The sequence below is a fragment of the Haliotis rubra genome, unplaced genomic scaffold (assembly GCF_003918875.1).
Source record: "Haliotis rubra isolate DU_JTF1 unplaced genomic scaffold, ASM391887v1 Scf110, whole genome shotgun sequence".
NCBI lineage: Eukaryota > Metazoa > Mollusca > Gastropoda > Lepetellida > Haliotidae > Haliotis > Haliotis rubra.
The window spans coordinates 1455984-1475743 of NW_025765004.1; the positions used below are offsets into that span (position 1 = coordinate 1455984).

Here is a 19760-nt window from a genome sequence, read left to right on the forward strand (position 1 = left end):
TCCTGAGGAGGAAACACAATGTTTATGGAGGACAGCAGGGAGCATCTGCAGCAGGAGCATCTTCCCATCCTGAGGAGGAAACACAATGTTTATGGAGGACAGCAGGGAGCATCTTCCCATCCTGAGGAGGAAACACAATGTTTATGGAGGACAGCAGGGAGCATCTTCCCATCCTGAGGAGGAAACACAATGTTTATGGAGGACTTCCCAGCAGGGAGCATCTTTATGGAGGACCCATCTCTGGGAGGAGGAAACACAATGTTTATGGAGGACAGCAGGGAGCATCTTCCCATCCTGAGGAGGAAACACAATGTTTATGGAGGACAGCAGGGAGCATCTCCCCATCCTGAGGAGGAAACACAATGTTTATGGAGGACAGCAGGGAGCATCTCCCCATCCTGAGGAGGAAACACAATGTTTATGGAGGACAGCAGGGAGCATCTCCCCATCCTGAGGAGGAAACACAATGTTTATGGAGGACTGCAGGGAGCATCTCCCCATCCTGAGGAGGAAACACAATGTTTATGGAGGACAGCAGGGAGCATCTCCCCATCCTGAGGAGGAAACACAATGTTTATGGAGGACAGCAGGGAGCATCTCCCCATCCTGAGGAGGAAACACAATGTTTATGGAGGACAGCAGGGAGCATCTCCCCATCCTGAGGAGGAAACACAATGTTTATGGAGGACTGCAGGGAGCATCTCCCCATCCTGAGGAGGAAACACAATGTTTATGGAGGACAGCAGGGAGCATCTCCCCATCCTGAGGAGGAAACACAATGTTTATGGAGGACTGCAGGGAGCATCTCCCCATCCTGAGGAGGAAACACAATGTTTATGGAGGACTGCAGGGAGCATCTCCCCATCCTGAGGAGGAAACACAATGTTTATGGAGGACAGCAGGGAGCATCTTCCCCCATCCTGAGGAGGAAACACAATGTTTATGGAGGACTGCAGGACAGCACAATGTTTATGGAGCATCTTCCCATCCTGAGGAGGAAACACAATGTTTATGGAGGACAGCAGGAGCATCTCCCCATCCTGAGGAGGAAACACAATGTTTATGGAGGACAGCAGGAGCATCTTCCCATCCTGAGGAGGAAACACAATGTTTATGGAGGACAGCAGGGAGCATCTCCCCATCCTGAGGAGGAAACACAAGGAGGAAACACAATGTTTATGGAGGACAGCAGGGAGCATCTCCCCATCCTGAGGAGGAAACACAATGTTTATGGAGGACTGCAGGGAGCATCTCCCCATCCTGAGGAGGAAACACAATGTTTATGGAGGACAGCAGGGAGCATCTCCCCATCCTGAGGAGGAAACACAATGTTTATGGAGGACAGCAGGGAGCATCTCCCCATCCTGAGGAGGAAACACAATGTCTATGGAGGACAGCAGGGAGCATCTCCCCATCCTGAGGAGGAAACACAATGTTTATGGAGGACTGCAGGGAGCATCTCCCCATCCTGAGGAGGAAACACAATGTTTATGGAAGACTGCAAGGAGCATCTTCCCATCCTGAGGAGGAAACACAATGTTTATGGAGGACTGCAGGGAGCATCTCCCCATCTTTTGGAGGAAAACAGTTTATGGAGGACGTACCTGGTAGTTGGCCAAGGCATGCACGAGGCTGGACCCATTGCTGCCATTACTGCTGCTGTTCTGAGAGCCGGAAGACAGAGGCTGAATCAACAACACAATCATGTCACTTAGGAAAAATGTATTGATTGGGATAAAAATGTCATTTATACTTATCCTGACCCATACTAATTGCTTATCTCATCACATTTACAAATGGTAGTGCTAGTGTTCCCTAGAACAGAAAAACATCTCACCCAAACACACCCCAAGCCTCTTATGCTCACCCGAAGCACTTGACCCAGCCAGTGACTAGTCACTCTCTCATTTTCGCTTAACCCTATCAGTCAGAGTCCGAAACTGGATAAGTAAAAATATATATATCTTACCTATCCTGACTCATACTAATTGCTTGAATCCCACAGTAGGTGGTGGGATCCACCATTTGTGTGATTCAGATCGATAATTTGTTCTTCATGGTCCCATTAGGAATGTATTCTTCTTTCTTCTGGTCATCTGCTTCTTTTAGTGGCCAATTATCAAACACTTGAGAGAGTGAATCGCATTGATTCTGTATATTTGGTAAGCACACTTAGAATTAGATTCCAGCAAACTTTTTTCTTCTTTTTTTAAAAGTATTTTTATTTCCCAAAGTACATTTGTTGTTGTCATATTACATTGTACAAAACATCAGCATCATCAATGTCACACAAGCATCAACATCATATAAGCATCATCATCATCTAAAAAACATCATCATCATATATTCAGGGGTTAATGTCTTACCAGGATTTACATATTGAATTAACTGTAATATGACTGCTATCTTTACCCAAGGCTAATATGTACACAAAGGTTCAGATATACTGTCAATTGCGTTATATTTAAATAACATCTAAATTGGTGTATTTAGCAAAAAGTGTATGGAAGGAGGACCAGAAAGCAAAGAATTTTGCTGGGTTTGCATTAGAGAATGCTGTATATTTGGTCGCTTTATAGTAGTTGAGTATTTCCCTTTGAAGCACTTTAAAATCTGGCTTTATATTATTTAAGCTTATTTTATATAACATATATTTCACAATTAAAAACACCAGATTAAGTGGGTTATTGTTTTTACCTTTGAAACCAAAGATAATATTTTCGTGCGACAAGTTGATATTTCCAGCTAACTTTTGAATGATCTGTAATCTTACACAATCATACATCACTCATGCTCTGATTTCTTATGAAAAGTGGTCTCAGTTAAAGTTATGATCGTTAAGCAGTAACCTGACTTCTACGAGTCTGTTTGATTAGGGTGAGAGTCCGAATGACGCATACCCTCCACATCCTCAGTTGTGAAGTCTCTGAGGTAATGATTGGCACTGTCTGAGTTCGAAACATCCTTCCTTGATGGTAGGCATTGAGCAATTACTATGTAGCGCTGTAGAGAGGGATGAAGACTCGCCTTAACTTCTGACATCTGGTACTCATTCTACGTAGATAGATGTATAGGGCTCTGACTGGACAGTGATAAGTCTTCCTTGTCTTCATTCCTATCATCTTCATATTGAAGATAATGTGAAACTGTCAGTCTGCTGATGCTTCTCTGCTGGAGTAGCCTCGTTTGGTCAAGTTCCTCTCGATATGCTCCATACGTGCAGATCAAAGACCCCTAGATTTGGATGATTCTGCTTCCAGTGAAGATGAGTGAGAAGGTTTGACCAATCAGGAAGTTTTAGAACCGCACTGCCTGCTAGCTTGGTGAGGTCTGGAAACCACATCCCTACTGGCCAATAAGGAGCGACCAAAACCAGTAACAGGTGATTGGTCTGACTGATCTTCTGCAGTACTAATGGTACGCAAGCACTGGAGTTTCCACTACCATTTGGAAATAAAGAGAGATAAGCAATTAGTAGGAGTCAGGATAAGGTAAATTTGTATTTCACAAAACCCTTGAAAATCAATAATCATATCCCTTATTGGTCATGTGAATGCTACAGCAAAGAGAGAGTTTAGTTTTACGCCACTTTTAGCAATATTCCAGCAATATCACGGCGGGGGACACCAGAAATGGGCTTCACACCCTATAGCAAAGATGAATGTTCGGCATTTACAATGAGTGATGAGAGAGAGCGAAGTTACCTGTAGGTAGTGTTCTGAGAACTGCTTCTGTTGGCCATATTCAGTAGGCTCCTGCAATGTACATCACATAGAGTGAGTGATATTCCAGCTATATGGTGGCAGTCTGTAAATAATCGAGCCTGGACCAGACAATCCAGTGATCAACAACATGAGCATCGATCTACGCAATTGGGATACATCACATAGAGGAGTAGAAATTCAAATTGGGAACACACACCGACAAGGACATAATTGTCATCATTCGGCAGATGGTCATAGCTGACTAAAAGTCAGGAAACTTAGTAATATGTATGGTATTTCCACAAGGTTTCCAGGAATTTAAATGTAAAAAAAAGTAAGTCAAGACAAAGTTATTCCCATTTATGTGAAGCTTCAGGGAGAAATTGCATGGAAATCAAACAAGGCTTGTTTCTATATCTCCCTCTAGTTTACAATTCTAGCCATCAACTTGTCAACTAGTTGCTAATAACACACTTCACACTCACCACATATCCTGAGTCATCAAAGTTGACGCCATTTCCACTCCAAAAACCTGCATCCCCACCAACACCCTTCGGGTGACTGAAGACAGACTTGGAAAGGTGTGTGCCCAGAATGTTGCCAAAATCTTTTAAACCCAACCCTTGTAGACCAGATGGTGGTTCCCCCAGCAGCGAAGACTTAGCTCCAGGTTCATGGCTACTTGTCTTCAGTAATGCAGGGGCAAGTGCACTAGGCAGAGTCTGTGCGATGCTGTTACCATCAGATGTATTACCCATCATTGACTTTCCCAGGGGACCATTTCTCATACTGGAACTGGCTACAGGATTTGGGTTCGGTAACAATCCTTCCTTCCCCTTGTTTGAAGGCTGAGCTGTGAGCACTGGCTGATCAATTCCTTCACTCTGCTTACTGTTCATTGAAAACATTACTTGACCAAGGCTCATCAGCAGATTCAGGTTAAGATTTTTTACATTCTGTAAATTGTTCTGGAAAAATTGTGCATCTTTGGGATCTGCAGTTGATGTGAAGTCTGTTTGAATGGGCATGTGAGGTTTGGGCATGGTTGGATTTTGTGTGGTTGAGGCATGGGGTGGTCTTAGCTGAACTAACAAACTTTGCAACAACATATTGGCACGTGCTATCATTGGGTCTCCGAGAAGTGAGGGCTTGCTGCCTACAGAATTGTTCTGAAATAAAAGAAGAAAAAAAATGTATGTCTTCAGTGCCATTAGTCAATATTCACACCTTTTTCTAATATAATGAAACGATGACAACAATACATATGTTACAGTAAGTGTATGAGTGATTAAGATATTTAATTCTCGTTTAAGAATATTATAGCATTGGACACTTGAATTGGCCTTCTACTCTAACTACACAGGGGATCAGTCCTGGGCCTATGACATGTAGAGTGAATACTTTAACTGCTAGGCTACCCCAATGAATCCCACTTGCAGATCAGAATAGGGACATCTTGTGTTTTACTGTTAATCTGTACAGTTAGACAATGAACATACCTGAGTATCAGTTTGTTGACCGAGCAGATTCAGCTGTCTTGCCAGGGGTCCTGTGAACTGTTACAAAGACATGTTTATCATTTTGCCCTAAATGTTATAAATAGAACAACAAAAAACAACAACATTCTAATATGCCTCAATGACAATTCATGGCATTATAATATGTGTGTCACTAAAATCAACTGATAATAACTTATAAACCTCTTGTGACATCACCTTATTGTTATCCAAAAAGATTCACACCTAGACAACTAGGGGTGGTACAACATGTGGGAGATCATATATATATCATGACACAAACATCTGACTGTAACCCTTCTGACCACTGACACCATCATAAGAGATGAAAGTCATACTCTGGAGTCTTATCAGTGTCACTACCTGCCGTGGTTGTGCCTGCATATATACAGTTATGAAAATACCTTCAGTGGCTGTTGTGCCTGCATACATAGCACTATGAGGAGGAGATCATACCTGCTGTGGCTGTTGTGCCTGCATACGTAGGGCTATGAGGAGAGATCATACCTGCTGTGGCTGTTGTGCCTGCATACGTAGGGCTATGAGGATGAGATCATACCTGCTGTGGCTGTTGTGCCTGCATGCATTAGGGGCTATGAGGAGGAGATCATACCTGCTGTGGCTGTTGTGCCTGCACAATGAGGGGGCTATGAGGAGGAGATCATACCTGCTGTGGCTGTTGTGCCTGCATACGTAGGGCTATGAGGAGGAGATCATACCTGCTGTGGCTGTTGTGCCTGCATACGTAGGGCTATGAGGATGAGATCATACCTGCTGTGGCTGTTGTGCCTGCATACATATCACTATGAGGATGAGATCATACCTGCTGTAGCTGTTGTGCCTGCATACATAGCACTATGAGGATGAGATCATACCTGCTGTGGCTGTTGTGACTGCATATCACGTAGGGCTATGAGGAGGAGATCATACCTGCTGTGGCTGTTATGCCTGCATACATAGTGCTATGAGGAGATCATACCTGCTGTGGCTGTTGTGTCTGCATATGAAGGGCTATGAGGAAATCATACCTGCTGTGGCTGTTGTGCCTGCATACGTAGCACTATGAGGATGAGATCATACCTGCTGTGGCTGTTGTGCCTGCATACATAGGCTATGAGGATGAGATCATACCTGCTGTGGCTGTTGTGCCTGCATACATAGGGCTATGAGGATGAGATCATACCTGCTGTGGCTGTTGTGCCTGCATACGTAGGGCTATGAGATCATACCTGCTGTGGCTGTTGTGCCTGCATGAGGATGAGATCATACCTGCTGTGGCTGTTGTGCCTGCATACGTAGGGTTATGAGGATGAGATCATACCTGCTGTGGCTGTTGTGCCTGCATACGTAGGGCTATGAGGATGAGATCATACCTGCTGTGGCTGTTGTGCCTGCATACGTAGGGCTATGAGGAGGAGATCATACCTGCTGTGGCTGTTGTGCCTGCATACGTAGGGCTATGAGGAGGAGATCATACCTGCTGTGGCTGTTGTGCCTGCATACGTAGGGCTATGAGGATGAGATCATACCTGCTGTGGCTGTTGTGCCTGCATCAATGAGGGGCTATGAGGAGGAGATCATACCTGCTGTGGCTGTTGTGCCTGCATAATGGCTGGGGCTATGAGGATGAGATCATACCTGCTGTGGCTGTTGTGCCTGCATACGTAGGGCTATGAGGATGAGATCATACCTGCTGTGGCTGTTGTGCCTGCATACGATAGGGCTATGAGGATGAGATCATACCTGCTGTGGCTGTTGTGCCTGCATGCATACGTAGGGCTATGAGGATGAGATCATACCTGCTGTGGCTGTTGTGCCTGCATAATGTGGGGCTATGAGGAGGAGATCATACCTGCTGTGGCTGTTGTGCCTGCATGTGGCTGTTGTGCCTGCATGGGGGCTATGAGGAGGAGATCATACCTGCTGTGGCTGTTGTGCCTGCATACATAGGGCTATGAGGATGAGATCATACCTGCTGTGGCTGTTGTGCCTGCATACGTAGGGCTATGAGGATGAGATCATACCTGCTGTGGCTGTTGTGCCTGCATACATGTAGCACTATGAGGATGAGATCATACCTGCTGTGGCTGTTGTGCCTGCATACATAGTGCTATGAGGATGAGATCATACCTGCTGTGGCTGTTGTGCCTGCATGTGGGGCTATGAGGATGAGATCATACCTGCTGTGGCTGTTGTGCCTGCATATGTAGGGCTATGAGGATGAGATCATACCTGCTGTGGCTGTTGTGCCTGCATGCATGATAGGGCTATGAGGATGAGATCATACCTGCTGTGGCTGTTGTGCCTGCATACATAGTGGGCTATGAGGGAGCTATGAGGAGAGATCATACCTGCTGTGGCTGTTGTGCCTGCATCACGTAGGGCTATGAGGAGGAGATCATACCTGCTGTGGCTGTTGTGCCTGCATCACGTGAGGGCTATGAGGAGGAGATCATACCTGCTGTGGCTGTTGTGCCTGCATCACGTGAGGGCTATGAGGAGGAGATCATACCTGCTGTGGCTGTTGTGCCTGCATCATGAGGGGCTATGAGGATGAGATCATACCTGCTGTGGCTGTTGTGCCTGCATACGTAGGGCTATGAGGATGAGATCATACCTGCTGTGGCTGTTGTGCCTGCATACGTAGGGCTATGAGGAGATCATACCTGCTGTGGCTGTTGTGCATGCATACACGTAGCACTATGAGGATGAGATCATACCTGCTGTGGCTGTTGTGCCTGCATACGTAGGGCTATGAGGATGAGATCATACCTGCTGTGGCTGTTGTGCCTGCATACGTAGGGCTATGAGGAGGAGATCATACCTGCTGTGGCTGTTGTGCCTGCATACGTAGGGCTATGAGGATGATAAGTCCCAGCTGCATGTTGGGGTTCATAATTGGGCTCATGGGTGGGTATGGAGCCGGGCCAAGCAGTCCTGTAACAAACATCATAATCCTGCATAAAAATATTAAAGGTCACATGCAACGTAAAACACAACTTTGCAGTTTCTGATACCTTTCGGTATGGACTTACCGAAACAAATCATCAAAAATGCAAATTCAACTTATAAAGTTGAAACATAACGCGATGGAAAAAAACACGCGAAATCGTAGTTCAAACGATTCACTAATTTTACCCCAGCGCTTGGGGGCAGTGAAATAGGTTGGAAGCGGGTGGTCAGGTGAATATTCGGTGAAGGCTTTAGTATGAGCTAATTTTCTAATGTTTTGTTGACATTTCACAGGCGCGAGCTTTTCATATGTTATGACAGTAGATTACCGATTTAACTGTTTATATAATTTCATTTGTCTATTTCACCACACGTTCTTCTTACCGAGTCACTTTCTCAGTTCGATACTTAAAAGCAATGTCATTATTTAGTGTTGACAGAATTTCTAACTGTGATATAGCTATGTCGTTGTCACAGACAAAACTCAATGTCTGTTATATTGACATCTATGTGTCTGCCTGCCTGTCTGCTAATGACAATATTCAATACACAACTTGCGATCACTGACCACATGCAATTTGAACTTAACACCTATCAGGCTACACACCATAAACAAAACGCATTGATTTATGGCCCGAGTTCTGTCTCTGTCACATTATGTAATTACACAGACAGGCAGGTGTGAAACTTGTACACATGACATGTTATGATGTCTGTTGATTGCAAAATGTAATACACAAAAAATGAGAATGTATTTACAAAACCCAACATCTCTATATATACACACACAATGAGCCGTGAGGGCATCGGCAAATGAACCAGCCGTTACACTTGAGTGCACACCCACCCGCTCTGACTGGGTTCGGTATCCCGGCTGCTTCGTTTCTTGGGAAGTAAACCCAAGTACAAAATATTGCACTTTTGATTTGCGATTGTACGCTTATAATTTTGTTTATATGTTTTTTCATAATCAGCAATGTATATTATATGTCATGAATAAGTGATAATTGTGTTTTAATTATGTTTGATTTTTTGGTTAAGCAATTTGGCAAAAAATCACTGAGCTTTGAATATATATTACATATCTCATGATGTGATACACAAAATGTGATGGTCTTGTATGCAACCTGTAAAATTCCATTGGACCGGGACTTTTTACAGCACAAATACTTAGCGGGTATATAAATGAGAGAAGTGAGAAACAATGTTTATTAATTGTACAATAAACAGTCAGGGTGGAATTTTGCCTATCAACACTTCCTATCATAGTACAATGTTCTAATACAATTTAACAAGAAGACAAAGTCATATATCCAATATTCTTGGAGCCTATGTCATAATCTGTGTAGTGGGGTAGGATAAGTATTTATAAATATACCATTTCTAGTTAAAATGTTCAAATTTTTAAAACTTATCCAATCTCACATCTTGTACTTATCCCATGGTTGGACTGAGGGTCGCAGACTACCCTGTGTCTATGGAGGATACAACTGTAAACAGGGCTCCAGATAATTTTTCAACATCAGGAGTACGTACTCCTTATTTGTTCAATACTGAGTACTGGAAAACCTTAAGTGTACATTTAGAGTACTGAATGGAAGTTAATGGACTATCAGTAATCTTGTTTCGTTTCATATATGCACCACAACATTGCTACTCTTGTGTAAACAGGTCAATAAACAATAAAACAATACTTTTTTCAGATAAATACGTCTGTACATGATTCTAAGACCGTACACCATTGCTGTGGTGTGTATCTGCTACGTGTGCTAAATTATTTCCTACCGTATCGTGCATATTTTTTATCCGTACATACGCCGATACGGCCCTTATCTGGAGCCCTGTTTAAAGATGTAATGGCGAGGCACAAGGAGGCCTGTTGTGAGCACAATCTACTCATAACAGGCTTCCTCAGCACAAACTCTCCCAGGGAGTGGGCACTACCCAGTAAATGTGGTTTTCCTCCATACATTTGTCCAAAGACAAATGCAGAACTCAGCAAATGCCTTGCCTCGCCCCGATTTCCAGAAATCCCAGTAAATTAAAGTCTTACGACCCTAATCTGGCCAGTCATGGCTTCGAAACCATCTCCCAGATTACACACAAAGGTGTCGTATGCTCAAATACTTTTAACATTCAGTTCCTAACAACATCAAATGACTCTCGCTCATACGCATCGAAATACACTGGAATTCGGTATTCACACTTCAATGACGTATGAATATGATTACACAATGCCATTTAGAAAGTGGTCAAACGTAACATATGTTATATTTGGGATTACACTTTCTTAGTAAAGTAGAGATTCTAGTACTTTTTGGGTTGAGTCCCCATCCGGGATTCGAACCCACACCCTCAGAGTCAGGCACCTAATTAATCGCCAGCACGGAAAGTCAGCCGCCTAACTCGCTCAGCCACTTCCACACTGAGCATAATTGTTCGAAGAGTAGAGGTCAGTAAGCACGAGTGTCGATTGCCTCTGCAACATAGTACAGGACTGACCTCTCAGTCTATGATGAAGTCGCTCAACAGTGACTGTACTGCAATGCCCTGGCATGAAGTTAGGTGAGGTAGATCTATGCCCAAGGTAAGTAGAACAAAGATGAAGAGGAGTTCATACATCTTTATTAGCTATGTACAAGGTAACATAGATTCAGCAAACGGAGGACGTTCCTATTTGGGTTGTCAGGCCGAAGACAGCTGCTGCGCCAATACCATGGGACCAAACTGGTGAAGCCCCTCAACGTCAATCACTGATTGGTCACGTAGATGGTGGGAAGCGAAGACTGTTTCTGACTTCCAAAAGCACCCCTCTATGATTGAAGTTGCAGTTGCTGTGAAGAGTCATCGTAGACGCTAAGGCCTGAGTCTCCTGAGGGTTCGACCCAGCTGGAGATGGAAGACCTGCGTGGGTACAGGCTTGCAGGATCGCCGATCTGATAAAAATGCCAAGGTAGTTCGGGAGATTTCCGCTGATGAGGCTGTAGAGAGTGGGATAAACAGGCACTTGCGCAACCTGCGATGATCCAGTGAGGCAGCAATGTAGATCTTTAAAGCTGGAACTGGGCAGAGCGAGAGATCTTGTATGCTTGTAAGAGTCCCATCGAAGACCCAGCAAGAATTGTTACGTGCTTCTCGTACCCGGTTAACATCCAGTGCGTGGAGATCTGACATACAAGCAGCAGTAAATAAGGTTACTAGGAAGAAGGTCTTGAAAGTGATTAACTTGAAGTCCTTCTCATCTAGCGGTTCATAGTCAATGGAGACAAGGTGTTGAAGGAAGATGGAGAGGTTCCAGGTCGAAGTGTTGATAGCTGCGAGGTAAGTAGCTAGAGTAGACGCCTTCAGTTTTTTAGCCATACACTAAGATATTCAGCAACAATCTGGGTGGATGCTGTAGTAGGAGACACTATGCCCTTCACTCAGCAGTAGTCTTCAAACTACTTCCACCTGTCATCACAGAGTGAAGGTGTGGAATTACGATGAGCTGAAATGATTGCCGAAGCAACTCGTCTTTTGCGAGTATCCTTTGGCGATCAATGATTTTGTCGAACCTAAATGTCAACCTGGAAGCGTCAATGGAGGCACTGAAATGGTCTGCAAACAGAGATTTCACTGACAAATGATCCAAGGCTCTTGAGACAGACGGAGATGAAAGTTGCCATCACTGTCAGGTCTGGAGCTTCCGTTGAAGAAGGGATCGTCGCAACTGATCGGTTTGTAAAGGACTCTCGTAGGTTTGGCGTACGCTGCACCACCACCACTACTCTAGATGAAACTGGGGAAATTAGGGATTCAAAGGGAAGAACTTCTATACAGCATGTCTGCGACAAGAAAGAGAATGACTACACAAAGGAGTCACATGATTTAAGTGTGCCATTTCAATTTTCATGTGTGCCATAACTTCATGGTCTATTAAACTGAACTTCAAAAGATTACAACACTTGAAGTGAAGGATTTGACGTGAATGTCAAAGTTATAATTGCATTGTAACCATCACTAATAAATCATGAGTAATAAAGCAATGCTTGGTAAGTATTTTTGCTTATTTACTGACCTTTAAAAGACATTGATGGTGTATGACCTGTACACTTTATCATTAGTCACTGTACCCCTGATTTGGTAGAAATATTTATCTGGCAACAATGAGTGATGAAGGCTGTCCAATCATGCAACACAACTTTAATGGCACGTGATCTATGGTTAGCCTAGATCATGTGCTCTTAATATTTACTGGAATTTTCGCTTCAATATCAAAGGCATGTCCTTTCTCAAACAATCCATTCAGATTCAGTGGGGAGTAATGATAAAATCTGTAAATGTTCTGAAGTGTTGTGTCAAAGTTTGTCTGCAAGGGGCTGTTTTTACATGTATCTTTGCTAGCAAATTCCACCCAATGTGCAACACAAGGGATTGCTATTACATGAGGCCCATCTCGCTTAGTTTGGCAGCTACTCCACCCTATTTACCCATCATACCCAAAGCTACAATATTGTCTTCCAGTCCTCAAAACATCCTACTTCCACTAGACCTTCATTTATGGCTGAATATATTCCATTTGCATCAGCCTTTTCCACTCTCCTCACACACAGGTATCTAGTCACAGGTTTAATTTCAGTTTGTTCAATGTATCTCAGATATATGACTTCTTCCTCTCACAGAAGAGTCTGTGCTGCCATCATAAATTACACTGAAAAAGCCACTTTTTCACATCACCCATAATGTCATTTGTCAAATGTTTGGCTATAATTTCAATAAAGATCTTGGCTTTCTTGTCACTAACATAATTGGAAGTCAAATCTACATCAAAGTTCATACTTTGAATTGAGAGTAGTTGTTGAAATTCTGTGAATGGCATTTTCCTTTGAGCAAGGTGGAATGCACTTGGGAAAAGTGTACATAAATGTTCTGTCTCTTTCTCATTCAAAAGTCACTATTCCTTTCTCCAATGTTCACTATTCACTTTGTGTGCTTTCGAGTTACCCTACAATAAACTGATTGACTTTTCCATCCTTGCCAACTTGCCTTCCGAATTCACAACAAATTCAACAGAAAATCTTTCAGTCTGTCACACTCCAAGCCAAGCCAATCTTTGTACTTATCAGACGGCCAGTTCTAAGGAATCCGTCTATTTTTAACTATTTTTTCACGCTGCCTACAGTGCTGTCAGTTTCATTACCCAACGTACTTTCGCTTTCAACTTCTAAACTTCATTTTCCTTTTGATGTATTTCAAATAGAATCAGATTCTCTAGACTTGAAGTTTCTGAATTTTTTACAAATCTTCTGTTGTTCCATGATCGGAAACAATTAAAACCTCAATTTCCATTTATTTCTATCAAACACGAGTCACTGTCATGCTCACATATCATCTGCTTCCAAGATTACCCATAATGCAGTTTGGACACGCGCAGTAATCATAAAAATGGCCGCGCCCATACAATGTTTACATTGCCGTTTCCTGAGAAAGTAATTTCACAATTTGTTTTGACCTTCACATTGAATCATGAAAGATAATAACGGTGATCGCAAGGAAGGCAACAGGAAAATCTATTTTCAGCAGAAAACTTAATATTGTGTCATCGAATGCAGGGTTCAATCACACAATTTATAACCAATTTAGAGATAAAATTGTCGGAAATCCGCGGATTGGCGGAAAATTGCCATCCCTGCATAAGGGCATGCAGGTAAGAGTTTAACCGTACCATTTGTTTTTAGCCGTGCCGTTGGCATGATGGCACTAATAATTTCGAACCCTGATAAGTTTTAAAAAGATATTTTATTCAGAAATCCCAAACTACTAAAAGGCACCAGTTCACCACCAGACCTATCTTTGTGTCATGTTTGGTAAAGAAACATTGAACGGTTTTAAAGTTCTGTTCCAGAAGGACGAATTTGCACAGACGGACGGACAGATTCCAAAATAATACCCCGGCACAACGCGGGAGATACAAATAGAGTGGAAATGAGTGAAATCCATCTTATTTATGCATCTGTAAGGATTTATGGTGCATGATGCATAAAATTATTGCACAGATGAATAGTTGATATTTATTGCAAATTTTTATAATGACTGTATTTTAATTATTATTGAGTCAATAGACTAAATCAAATTGGATATTAGTCTCTCCATTTCGCAATCAGATTTGCTGTTTCATGTGCTACTAGGCACAGGCAAGTGAGGCCTACCAGTCTTTTTTGGAGAAAGAAATCACATACCAGCTTGTTACAAAGCCACCAAAATCTATCTGGAAGACCCACACACCTGTTGATGCAGAGAATATACATACCTGGCTTGGCATTGCGGGACATCACTGAGTTGATGTAGGTCTGGTGAAGCTGATGAAGTGACTTCATAAAGGTTGGGATCACTGTTAGAAACAGAAGGAAGTGTTACACTGTTCATACATTTCAACTTTCTTTAAATGCAAACAGAAACAAAAACACAAAGATTTGTCCAGCGTCAATATATTGAAATGAAATAAACATCACTGCTTAGACCTTAAAACTTTCAAAACTGGCTCAACCAAGTGCTAATTTCTATCAAAGATATATTCAAACACCATTGAACAATATAAAAATCTATAGTATATATGTCACGTGTCAAGTGTCATAATCTGATCAAATGGACGATTAATAAACCAAAATCTCTTTAATAAAATTTGATACCATCTTAATTTACTTAGGGAGGTCACGATCAACGATCCCACATGCTGACAAGGCCAAGTGGATCAGACGAGTAAAAATAGTACTCTTTGTTTTATAGGAGATAAAATCTAAGTAATTCGACATTTGTGATAGGAGTATTGACATGATTACACAAAGTGTGTAAATGGCAATTACTATTGTTGACAAGAAACACATTCTTTACCTACATGGAGTAGGGAGAGAAACAGTTCCCTGTCGGTCAATATAGCATCACAAGTTAAACCATACAAGGATTTCCATGCATAGCTCGTGCAGATGCAAAGTAATCAGAACCAAAAAAATAATTGTACAGGTTTCGGGGTCAGTCAGATATAATCAAGGAAGATACACCTTATCGAAAAATGTATTATTCTTTCATAAAAATGATATTTTATACTTATCCTGACATATTATTTACTTCTCTCCCCGTTCTGCCTGAGGTACAGTGGAAACCTCTGTTTCTATGTTCCTAAGAACAGTAAAAACATCTCACCCGAATGCACCTCCTCCTGCGCATGCACACCAGCACCCCTGAGAATGTGCAGTGTCTCGTCACTCTCTCCATTTTCAAGGCCAAATGAGGTTTTGTGCCAAAATAGTGGAGAGTGGGGACGATTGGGAAAGTTGCGACTATGAGTTAGGATAAGTATAAAATATAATTTTTATCCCCCCAAAATACATATTTTTCCTTATCCTGACTCATACTATTTGCTTGAATCTGACAGAACAGGTGGTGGGGACAGCCACCTAGTTAGGATACATAAATACTATTCATTTTACCCCCTGGGAACTCTTCCATCTTCTTGATGTAGATGAACAGGGTACTCCCTTTTTCTCAAAAAGAAGTAAATCAAAAATCAAAAGATTTTGTGGATTTTAAGATGTGCATGGAATTACATTCCTGCTTGTCTTGGGTCGATCCATATGTTAAGAATAGATTGTAAACCTGGCTTAATCGTATCACTCATGCTCTGATTTCATAGTAAAATATGGACCCTCAGTCGTTGGTTATGGGACAGTAACCTGACTTCAACGAATCTGCGTGATTATGGGTGAGTTCTTATCTTCTTGATGGCACTATCAATTGTTGCGCTACAACCAAGGGAGCGAACCGGTGTATACACACAACATCTTGTGCGGCGATGGCCATAAGATAATAGTTGTGAAGACAGTGTTCGACTTCCGGCGTCATCCCTCCATAATAGATGTGATTGAGCAGTTTCTGTGTAGCACTAGGGTTGACACTATCGCTCTGACTTGGAGGCCCTTGTCAAATCCAGTTCCGCTGTGCCTTGTAAGCTCTCAGAATCACTTTTCTCCTCCAGGATGAGATCGTTGTTCAAGAGACTTCTGCAGAAGCGTTGAGCAATATAGGTTTGAACAGCTTTTTGAACTTCCTTCTTCTTAAGGAACAAACAAACCCTCAGAGCTCTGATCGGGCACATAGATAAGTCTTGTCCCTATGAAAGAGCAGGGATGTGAAACTGTCTGTCAGGCTGTCCTGGAAGTTAGTTCTTTGCTATAAAGTCCCATTTGAGACCCAGATGGACTGCAGCATGTTCATCCATTTTAAATCTTGTTCGACCGAAGTCAATCTAGTGCCAAGAGAAACAGCATCTTCTGAGTGAGCAACTCAAATTCTGCTTGTTGAGGGGGTTCATACACATCACTAGTAAGTTGTTGAAGTCCCATGCTGGTGCTTGGAATTTCCTTCTGTTGATCCTGCAATCTGTAAGACCTCAGAAGTGCGAGGAGCTCATGAACATTGGAGAGTTTTACTCCTGTGTTCATCGTGAGGACAGAACTTATGGCCGCTAAATAAGTGGCTAAAGTAGAGCCTTTGAAATGTCTGGTACTTCTCATATAGCACAAGTATTCTGCAACTTGAGGCGGCCTAGTTGCTGAGATCCCCTTCAGCGATACAAACTGTTCAAAATTCTTCAAATGATGATCAAACAATTCTGGCATATCTTCTCAGTGCTAAGGAGACAGCCTTGGTTGCTCTAGCCGTGTACCCTCTACTGGTAAGGCAGTATGTAATACCTTCATACATGAAACTCAAAGACTTCCGGTTTTGTGTGTGGTTGCCTTGTGTGTGAATGGAGTAGGAAGTTTGGCCAGTTTGGAAGCTTTAGACTTGGTTTTCCTGCTACCACCATCAGATCTGGAAACCATGTTCTCGATGGCCATTAAGGCGCTATCAAAGTCAATCTCAGGTTCCATGTTTGCGTAACCTTTTCTATGACTCTTTGCATTAACACCGGGTGGATGGGACATATATGCATGAAGAACTTCCCAGGATACTTCTAGATGCATTAACAGTCCATACTAATAACATCTTCAAATAAGACAGTCGATGTTCACCATCTGGTAGCTTAGATTCCTTTAATTAGAATTATGTTTAGGTTCGAAGTAAGAACTCTAAACTTCTGTTGATGGCTAGAATGCAGTTTATCAGGCAAAGTGCGCTCGCCGAAAGGCAATTATCACGTTATAGTGAGATCATTATCTCGCTATAATGCTGCATGGTTCACGCTTCACTTTGAAATTTCACAGTGAAGTTGTCGCCCGATGTATAAATTTAATTAAGAGGCGATGGATACCATGCCTGGGGTGTCAACATTTCTAGTGTTGTTGCGCCATTTTCCTTTCATCCTCAGACAATCTCTGTTCGTTCACGGTCTGTGATGAGTTGATCTGAATTGTAACACATACGGTCATCTAAAATGGCGATGAATCCCTTGATGATGAACGGTCATCAAACTGCTAGGGCTATGGCAGTTGTTGAGATTCCCACATATGCAAATCAGGTCTGCGCATGGGCATTGCATTCTGTTGAATGCATAGTCGAAACTCCACATACACAAATTGTTTTCATATAATAATACAGTGAAACTGTATGCCAGCATGGTCGTCTACCGAGTTTCAAAGAACTAACGATGTACCTCCAGTCAATTCCCTGTAGAATGTATGACGTCACCGGTGCATTATCAGGTTGACCTCCATGATATTTGGGGCAATAGATGGTTGACTGAGTGCGTGTGTATGATTTTACGCCGCTTCCGCTATCTTCCAACACCACTTCGGATGATGCCAAAGGGAGCTTCATGTCTTCCGGTCAAATGTTTATATTTCTACTGCATTTTTTGGCTAGAAGTGAGTTGAGGTCTTCTGATAACTTGGTTACTTTATTTCCAAGTAAGATATACTTGGAGGATTGCTGTTAAGCAAGGGTCCTCTCTTAATGTTGAGATATAATGCTTCTGCTTTTATTAGAATCTTTGTCTCGAAGGGATCTCCTCGACTAGTCTAATTTCAAATACATTGTCACTCTCCACTTTCAGGTAATACAGATAATGGCCGTATTTGACCAGTCAGGGTGCAATCTTCCTATAGTTCACAAGCTGACCGCTCACAGCGACAAATGAGGTTCTGCGAAGACAGACAACTGTATGAAGATCTAAGGCTGCATGCAGACCTGAAGCTGCGTGGATGTCTGGGACTGCGGCCTGCATGTAGTTGCATGATGATCTAAAGCTGCGTGCCAGCTTGCATCTACGCAAATATCTTTTCAGAGAGGTTGTGCTAGGCCTGAAGCTGTCTGAAGGATTGGGGCTGTGTGAAGATTCCTTCGCAAATCAATGTCTTGCTCAACGTAAGCATGGCGGTTTACTCAAGAAGCATTCTTAAACTCTGTGAAGACTATTGTTAACAGCTTCATGAAGCGAGTCTTCATCAACTTCACTCATTACTTCTACGTGAAGACCGCGGGTAGTGGTGTCTTGCACAACAGAAACTGTGGTAGTTTTCAGAGATATCAGTGAGCCGGTGTCAATATGGACTTTTTTGTTTGTTGTTGTTGGAATGGTTAATGTGCCAATATCTTCACCTCGATACAATATGTATCTGCAGGAGATAAGTCTCTTGTTGGAGAAGAGATAAGTGGAAAATCGGCATTCCAGGCTAGTAATTCATGACCTTCATAGATATAAGAGTTGTCTTCATCTTGGGAATAATACCTGTTAAATGAAGAGACTATGTATTCAACAGAATGCAATGCCCATGTGCAGATCTGATTTGCATATCATGTGTTATTCTCTTCATCTTGAGTAAAGTTTGGAATATGATATTGTGACACTGTAGACGTTGGTGTTGACTGTGTTGCCGGTTTCTCTGCCCCCATTTGATGATGATGTTGTTTTTGTTGCTGTTGAAAAGCAAGCAAAATGTTTTTTGTGATGTTAGTCACAAAATCTGTTGATTAGCAGATTGAATGCCTCCTTGAGATACACATACCTGAAGGCTGATTGGTGTGTGTAGGGGAGCGTGAAGCTTTGAGCCTGCATGAAGCTTTGAGCCTGCATGAAGCTTTGTGCCTGCGTGAAGCTTTGAGCCTGCATGAAGCTTTGCGGCTGCATGAAGCTCTGGGGACGCATGATGAGGTTGTGTGAAGGTCTGGGGCTGCGTGAATGATTGAGGCTGCGTGAATGACTGAGGTTGTGTGAAGGCGTGAAACCTTGCGGTTATGTGAAACCTTGTGCCTGTTTGGAGCTCTGTGAAGCTCAGATGCTGCGTAAAGGGCTGAGACTGCATGAAGAGTCCCTTTGAAGACACTCTAGAGTGTAGAGGCTGCGCTGAAGACTGTACTACTACCATTTCAGGTTCTAAAACTGGTGAACCCTTCACGAACGTCTTATCATCGCACGATGCGTGTAGGTCTCATTTTCATCTGTCAGCTTAGGTGGAATAAGTGCCCCTGATGTTATTGTAGAAGTTCGCTTCCTTGTAGATATCTTCTTTAGCTTAGCAAGCTTTTTCAGACTCTCATATTCGCCATTACCTCCGTATTGACTAAGTCAGCAGGAAAATCCTGCAATGGAATCTCCTCTGTTGACTGAAAA

At 42.6% G+C, this 19760-nt stretch overlaps 1 protein-coding gene and 1 long non-coding RNA gene across 3 annotated transcripts in view; both read right to left on the reverse strand.

Moving 5' to 3' along the window:
* LOC124286267 (ribonucleoprotein PTB-binding 1-like) overlaps positions 1-19760 on the reverse strand; it is a 56518-nt gene that overhangs the window by 9723 nt on the left and 27035 nt on the right. Inside the window, exons 7-12 of one of the 2 annotated variants that reach the window (XM_046722619.1) lie at positions 14463-14543; positions 8046-8158; positions 5204-5260; positions 4190-4873; positions 3705-3755; positions 1605-1685 (exon numbers count right to left, since the gene is read on the reverse strand). In XM_046722619.1, the coding sequence (XP_046578575.1) occupies positions 1605-1685; positions 3705-3755; positions 4190-4873; positions 5204-5260; positions 8046-8158; positions 14463-14543 (1067 nt within the window). Of the gene's footprint in view, positions 1-1604; positions 1686-2303; positions 3441-3704; positions 3756-4189; positions 4874-5203; positions 5261-8045; positions 8159-14462; positions 14544-19760 lie in introns of those variants that run through there. The other variant, XM_046722629.1, reaches the window with a different exon arrangement.
* LOC124286290 lies at positions 6248-6925 on the reverse strand. The gene is made up of 3 exons (XR_006901004.1): positions 6860-6925; positions 6491-6750; positions 6248-6301 (listed from the first exon to the last, which is right to left on the reverse strand). It is a non-coding gene; the product is annotated as an uncharacterized LOC124286290 (long non-coding RNA).